Genomic DNA, 8,006 nt, shown 5'->3' with positions numbered 1-8,006 from the left:
TTCCACTCTGATAAAGTGTCCAATAGCTATGACGTGAAATCGTTACTGGTGTACACGTAGCGTTAAGCCTACTGTGGTCTTAATTTTCGAGCAAGCGCTGTTTCCAGTATCAGATATTAAAGTATTTTATATTATTCTTAATTAAGTCGTACTTAGCCAAGACATTCCTGACATAGATTTGTGAAACAGCTTATGAAATATCTTAAGAAATTCGAACGTCGGTTGAAGTTCTTAAATGTGGTTTGTTTTGAATTTCGCGTAAAACTACTCGAGGGCTATTTGCGCTAGCCCTTCCTACTTTAGCAGTGATAAACTAGAGAGGAGGCATCTAGTCAACACCACCCACTGCCAACTCTTGAGCTATTATTTTGCCAACGAATAGTGGGATTGATCGTCACATTATAACTTCCACATACATAAAGGGCAAGCATGTTTGTTAGCGGGGATTCGAACCTGTGACATGCAGATTACGATTAGAGCACCCTAACCACCAAGTCATGCTAAGAATGAACTCGAGAAAGATCTTAAATTTTCATGAAACTAGGCCCTGGGTCTCATCCTAGTAGGCTCTGGTTCTCATCCTAAATTGAGATTTATCTAAGTCGTAAAGCTTTTCGTATACTAATTAGTGCAACAAATAGCCATTTTTATGTTTTAAAGTAATTGAAACAGCCAATCCTAAATCCAGATGACAAACACTAAAACGGGTAACATCTTTTTGGTAGAGAAACAAAACCTGGAGAGGTATTGTGTAATGAAGTTTAATTTCAATAATAATAATAATCATAACACTGAAATTATCATTTAATACAATCCCATCATAAATAACAATTGCATTAACTTAAAACTCCAAAAATATATGAAAGAAATAATAAAAAACATCTTCAAAGTAATTGTTATTCATATGGTTAATATCTTTCAAATCAAATTGTTCAGTGGCCATACGTCAATCGAACTACAAAAGAATTTCCCATTGTTAACAACCTTTAAAGAAATCGTACATTTTTTGTATCAAAAAGCAAAACGACTAACTAGAAAAAAATTAATCAGATCATATTTGTTCTTAAATAGTTATAGTAACAAAACTTTTATATTTATTTATCAACAAGTTATGATATAAAAAATAGTGTCTCCTGTTCTTTACTGATAGAGAATGGTGTATTGAATCAAAACAAATGTTTTTTTTTGATTATTTTCTTCAATGAGAAAACATTAGAGTATGTCTATTTCAATAAAAGTCACGTGACAGTAAAACAACCAATCCTAAGAGAAGAAACCTAGTTCTGTTGTCATTAACCCAAGGTAAGTTTGTTTGTAATTAAGCACAAAGCTACAAGATGGGCTATCTGTGCTCTGCCCATCACGAGTATCGAAACCCGGATTCTAGCGTTGTAAGTCCGCAGATATGCCGCTGTGCCACTGGGGGGCTCCAAGGTAAGTATTTACTAAAGTGTATATTGAAACGTTTTTTCTCGTATTTTAAGCCCAGTGTCATTATTAATATAATATATAACTAAATATTCATACACATTTAGTATATTTTAAATGCAGATAAAACAAAAATCAATATTATCCCATAACTTGTCAAATTTAATTCCATACTAATTTAGATTACTAAGTTGTTGTTTTTTTTTAGATTTTAATTGGAGATTTCTCGTTTCCAGAAAGAATCGTCCCTATTTCGGGAAGATCTTGGCTCGTAGTTTTCGGCGTAGAATTTTCCCGCTCGCATTACGAGGGATGTGATCGACGAACTCTATGCCACCGTGGAGATGCTTGTAGGAGGCCACGTGCTCTGTATGAAAATGATAAAGTGTAATATATATAGTCAGTATGAGTGTACTGATTCTATCTTGGTCGGGAAAAACAACAACATATTTTATATTTTATGTAGTGTCAAGCAACATATTTAACTGTTTGGCGTCCCTTTACAAAATATGTCATTTCAATTCGAAGTTTACCAGTCGAAGCAACAAAAGTGAAAGTGAAAAGAGAGAGAGAGAAGGCCACAGGACAGTACATGAGTCCACTGCACAAATCTTTTACCTTTGGAAATGGCTTGTTCCTCTGAGGGTCAAAGTCACGTGACTAAAACTCCACCCAACCTGATCTCTAAGAATAATGGATTAATATATATATATATACATTTATCCTGGTTGCATTTTGTTAAATTAACACCAGCGTTTTATTCAGTTATTTGATAAAACTAAATTCCTCTAAAACATAGAATCGGAGTTCATCAGCAAATTTCAAACTTTCAAATACTGGATTCGAAATAGCTCTGCTGGTTCTAAACCTGTGTAGATTACAGAATGGGCCATGGCAAACCTCCTAATAAAGATACTTTATATCCATACCTAGTGTACGTTAATTGTCGATAGATGTCACCCATGTCTTCATAATGGTGGTAGACACTTTGAACATCTGTACTGTTAGAACTACATCAGTGATAATTGAGAAAGGTATGTTCTGTTAATTGTGCTTTCGTTTTCCGTTATTGGAGGTTCATTATGGCCCACCCTGTACATTACTTAATATAGAAGTGAATTATGTGATACCTGCAATGAATTCCTGAACACACTGTGGTGTAATATCGTCATGAGAAGGTTTAATGACAACAAAGGCACGTGCAAGATCTCCAACCCTTGGATCTGGCACCCCCACAACAGCAGCGTCACAAATACTTGGGTGTTTCATTAACAAAAGCTCCAACTCTGCTGGTGCTACCTGGTGGCCTTTATACTTGATAAGCTCTTTGATTCTGTCCACCAAATAAAAATTTTTGTCCTCCGTATAAAAACCCACATCCCCTGAAAAAATAATTAACAAGAAACTAGAATTTCTAACGAAAATGTGATATATAAAATTAGCTATTAATAAATCTTTGATACTATAACTCTACGTACGCTTTGTCTCAAAAAAATCCTGGAGTTATCAGGTTATTGAATTTTTTTATGGAAATCCGCAAAAAATTTTGAAATATTAAAATTGCACAAGTGTTTGTCATAGTGCGTGTGATAATTTTTGCTCCCAGTGACACAGCGGCATGTCTGCGGACTTACAACACTAGCATCCGGGTTTCGATACCAGTGGTGGTCAGAGCACAGATAGCCCATTGCATAGCTTTGTGCTTAATTAAAAACAAACTGATAATTTTTTGTTGTTATTTGCTTTCTGTGCGATTTTCATTGGTAGTTCATTTTTAAATGAAATACTAAAGAAAATAAAAGTTATGTCGAAAAATATATCAATATCACTGGAAAAAAATCATGTTCTCATTAACACATTAGATGATGTCCATTGGCCTTAAGATAAAGAAATGTCTACGTTCGGCAACTGATATTCGCTGATCTTAGGGTGACCAGATTTCCTAACCGAAACTCCGCGATAACTCAGCTGTTGCTCTTAATTTCCAAATGGTTATTACAAATTTGAAATTATTTAACTTTTATTTACGTTAAATTTATTAAACTGGCCCACAATATGTGCAAATATATTGACATCGGCATTGGTTTTGAAATAATTTCAACTACTTTTAGGGGGGAAAGACACAGAACAAATGAGCAAAAATGGTCAAATTATACAGCCAGAAATCTTTAATTATTCACTTTATCCACTTCATCATAAAATAGGCTACTTCATACTTGGATTTATTTAACAATCCATAACATTTTAAAACATACTACTTTAAGGTTTGAACATTACTTTGAAACTTTTCAGACACATTTTTTGGGAAGTTTTGTTTTTCTCATCAAATAGTCATGAAATTCAGTACAAGACTGTGTAAAGTGTGTTTCGACAATCAGCAAGTCAAGTAGGCTCATTACATTCGTGATTCGATGTGACTGACAGTTTAATGTTCCGAGACAAACTACCAAAAAAACGAGACTATCCTGGCGAAACCGGGACGTCTGGTCAATCTATAAACGTCGATGTGTCAATAGTGACTTTGTTTTAGAGAAAACCCACATTGGGCTAACAGCGGGAAATCGAACCTCGGAATTTAACGTTGTAAGTCCAAAAAGTTATCGCTGACCTACTGAGAGACGAATCTGTTTCTATTTTAGAACAAATGTTGCGCTATGCAAAATGAGCTTATTGTGCTGAATTTAGTGAAAATCAATACAGTAAATAAAAAAAAGCAAAATGGCAATGTATTGAAAATCGTTATACTAAAACGTATTTCGGTTGCATTGTATTCTTAAGAAACTTTTTAATTAAGTCGTTATCTAACTTATGAAATAAATATTCAAAGCTCAAGTAAGCAACTTATATGCACAGTAAAAAATTTAAAGGAACGGAAGGTAGAAAGTAGAACGTTCAAACTGAACCCATCTTTTGAGGCATATGGAATAAACGACTAGATCCGAGATCCCTGGAATTCAAAATCACCATCCATAATTTTAAACTCTCATCACTACAAAGATTCTGTTTGGCTCTTTGAAATGAATGACGTATCGATAGTCGAACCTCAGACTTTCTGTCCGCAGCCTAACCGTGTCTGTTTCGGAAGAACGAAAATAATTACCCTAAAACTAAACAAAGATGTATAGGAGGCTCTGAAGAAAGCCTCAGTAAAGTAATCATAGTTCTCCATATTTCATGCATGGCAACGAACAATTATTTATCAAGCTCTCAGACGATTTATTAGAGGCGTTATCTCGAGTTCTGCGTATGACGATGGTATCTAGAAGTGAAGCGTTTGAAACTGTTAATACAAACAAGGATGGTTTGTTATGAATTTCGCGCAATTCTACACGAGGGCTATTTGTGCTAGCCATCCCTAATTTAGCAGTGCAAGGCTTGAGGGAAGGCAGCTAGTCATCACCTCCCTCCTCAGCATGTTAAGTCTTTTATATAAAAATTACGATTGTTTAATAAGAATCTAAATCCTAATTCTGAAGATTCAAATTTCAATCAAAATATAACAGTTTGTAATTAGTAACATAATTAGAAAATCAATCATTGAAATATCTGCTGTAATATTTTCACTCTCCGGCAATATTCACCTTACCAGTACAAAAATTAAATTAAAAAATAAAATATGTGATTCTGAGTTTGAGAATATTCAATATTTGTTCTCAGATTGATACAAAAAAGTTCAAAATGTAACTATATTATAGTTCGATTGGGAATAACAATATTAAAACCATTGCTAAACTGAATCACGGGGTTTATTACAGAATTGCCTGACTCCTGGTGAATCCGTAAAACCCAAATGTTGAGCAAATAAAATAACTTGCAAGATTCTTTGGAGTTCATAGCTGTTTCATTTATTTCTAATTATGTGTACTAAGTTCCAATCACTATTATGCAAATTAGAAATGTTAAAAAACTCTTCTGACGATGTTGATCATATTTCTGTTTGATAGCTGTGTCTAAACACTTTCGTTTGTTACCCTAACTTCCGATGTAAAAACTTATGCGAAGGGCAGGAAATATACTTTTAGGCTAAACAATACCTTGACAGACTTCCCACAGAACTGTTACTGTTTAAGCCAATTAAATGCACAGAAGTCCATGAGTGAGCAATCAGAAGACTTCACATGCATGTTGGATAAGAGAACAGAATGAAGGATGATATGTTGTTATTTCTTACCTATAAATCTGATTTGCAAATGACTTAAATATAATTAACAATAATTACAATTCACCTGCTGAATTTGAGTAACATTCTAAAAGTCGTTTTCATGAAAACTAAAAATTCACACAAGAACACTTGAAAGCCTTTGCCAGTATGTACTATAAATTCTGAAAACAACAAATATGGGAGCTAAACATGTCTCATTGAACACTATAGCTCTCATCTAACAAACGTCACTAGTTTTAATAATAGAACTCAGAAACTTGAAATTTTGCACACATACTAAGTGGACCCTGAGGGTGTGCACCTGGGTATTATTACTTATCTTATTCACGTGCGTTAATATATCCATGCCGCAGCTAATATAATAAAATAACTTGTTTTTCGTTTTAAAGTTCCCTTTTTTAGCCAACTTTTTTAGCTAAGTAGTATCAATACTTGAAATCACTGTAATTTTGTAATGTTACGAAATATTCACAAACTCAGACTAGTTTGTTGCTTTCTTGAAACACTGCACTCGACTACCACTAGCGATTAACTTACAGCGAGTCATCAATTAGACTCCGCCCATAAATGAAATAGCCTATGACAAAGGGAATAGAGGGTGGTACGATTTACGGGTTGACGAGCTTTTGAGCCATTCCTATACCTAGCCTGCTCCTTTACTTCGTTCGACTACATAAAATTATCTCGTGGAACACTGTTTGGGAATACGCTGCAATCTAATCAACTTAGTACTATCCTATGATAATGAAAGGAAGAAAACGTGTGAATGTAAAGTGATAACTATGTTTTATGAATAACGTCTAAGTACAGAAATGTACGATACGACACAAAAAGTAAATTAAAACCATTATGCGTACTTTAACAATTAAAATAAAATGTTTTATTATTACTACTTTTTGCGTTTAAAATTAAACAGTTTTAATCGACACTAAATTACAAAACAAAACAGCTTTAAATGGGTAACTAAAAATGTATTAACACTATTTAACTTCCCTTACTTTGTTTTCTGATGATGTCGCTGCTCTCATCGCGTGATCTCTTTCGTACATTTTCAACTATCATGCTAAATACTGTAATTGTTCGTAGTTGTTATGTTTTGTAACACTTACTATATCTATTATAATGTACGTGGCTTTAGTTTAACACCCATTACTCACTTTACTATACTCTTATATTAAAACTTGATATCCAGATAACCATTTAACTTCTACTAGTTTGAAATTCTTCAGAAGAGTTCTGGGAGACATTGTGAGTTCAAAACTTAAATTCATTTATATTCGGGACAGAAGTCATTTCGATGTAACAGGCCATAGGAGTTAGGCCTATTAGTATTAAGCATGGCGTTCGATATGTTACTGTTAACTTAGAATCATTGTTTCAATTCGTTTTGGTGAAAAAGAACTGTATGTTAATCAGCTTGGTAGATATGAAAAATGTTAGTCAAACATTTCGAAAATCTAGTTACAATAGGGTGGGTACAATGAAGTGTTAAATTTTATTGTTAAAATAATTGTATTAGAAAAACAAACTTAATAATTAGTTAAAAGTAATGGTAACACTAAGAGTCTAAATTTAACTTACTTGGCTATTATGTTATTGTTACGTCTCCGTTTGTTAATTAACTTTCCGCAACTTCGTTTCCGACGAAAATTAGGGACACAAGTCCTTACTTAATAAAACTGGTTTATTCTTTCCGAATACAACTTTACGATACACTTAATTTCAATATTCGCGCTCAAACAAACACTATGACGAACGAACGTTAACTTCAACAATACCCTGTGACTGCAGTTTTATTACTCACTATCTACACACACATTACATTATCCTCCCGTCACGTTGTCACCCTCTTTTATATACCAGCCTACCATATATCTAGTAAATACTAGAGCATTCGCCAAGGTACGGGATAGTTCTAGAAACGTGGCGTCACACCAGTCATGTGACTCGCTGACGCAACACTGCCCCCTCCTTAATATTGTTCGTCCCGAACAATAACCACATATTATAAACCAATAACAATTAACAATAACTTAATTAACTGTACAGAATTACAAAGACAAAATTACAATTCAACAAAGTCTCTTAATTTTACGGGACGTATCTTCTTCCGTACTGGTCTCCGTCTCATTGGCTTCTGCTTCATGTGGGGTTCATCTGCTTCATCAGTAAATGTCCCATCATCGGTAACAGTCACATCAGTGGTAGTAACTTCACCAAGAGCTTCACCGTTTCCCTTCTCAAAACTGAGTAGAGTTTCTTCTTTGACGGTGGCTTCTTCAGGTGGCACGTCTTCAGCAGCATCATTTGTTGTGTTTTCCACTTCGTCCCAACTGAAATGTCCTGGACCGTTGTAATGCCAAAACCTGTTGGCATGGCCCACTTTTGGCCTACCCCGCCGACCACATTTTATCCG

General features: G+C 34.4%; 1 protein-coding gene across 1 annotated transcript in view; it reads right to left on the bottom strand.

Annotated features, from left to right (window-relative positions):
* Positions 1 to 470: 470 nt before the first annotated feature.
* LOC106466399 (4-coumarate--CoA ligase 1-like) overlaps positions 471 to 8,006 on the bottom strand; it is a 19,925-nt gene continuing 12,389 nt past the window's right edge. Inside the window, exons 8-9 of the mRNA XM_022394394.1 lie at positions 2,559 to 2,810; positions 471 to 1,795 (exon numbers count right to left, since the gene is read on the bottom strand). Of these exons, the coding sequence (XP_022250102.1) occupies positions 1,677 to 1,795; positions 2,559 to 2,810 (371 nt within the window). The 3' untranslated portion in view covers positions 471 to 1,676. The remainder of the gene's footprint in view (positions 1,796 to 2,558; positions 2,811 to 8,006) is intronic.

Source organism: Limulus polyphemus, unplaced genomic scaffold, assembly GCF_000517525.1.
Source record: "Limulus polyphemus unplaced genomic scaffold, Limulus_polyphemus-2.1.2 Scaffold2248, whole genome shotgun sequence".
Classification (NCBI taxonomy): Eukaryota; Metazoa; Arthropoda; class Merostomata; order Xiphosura; family Limulidae; genus Limulus; species Limulus polyphemus.
Note: the sequence above shows the minus strand (reverse complement) of the source record. Positions and strands in the feature narration are given on the sequence as shown.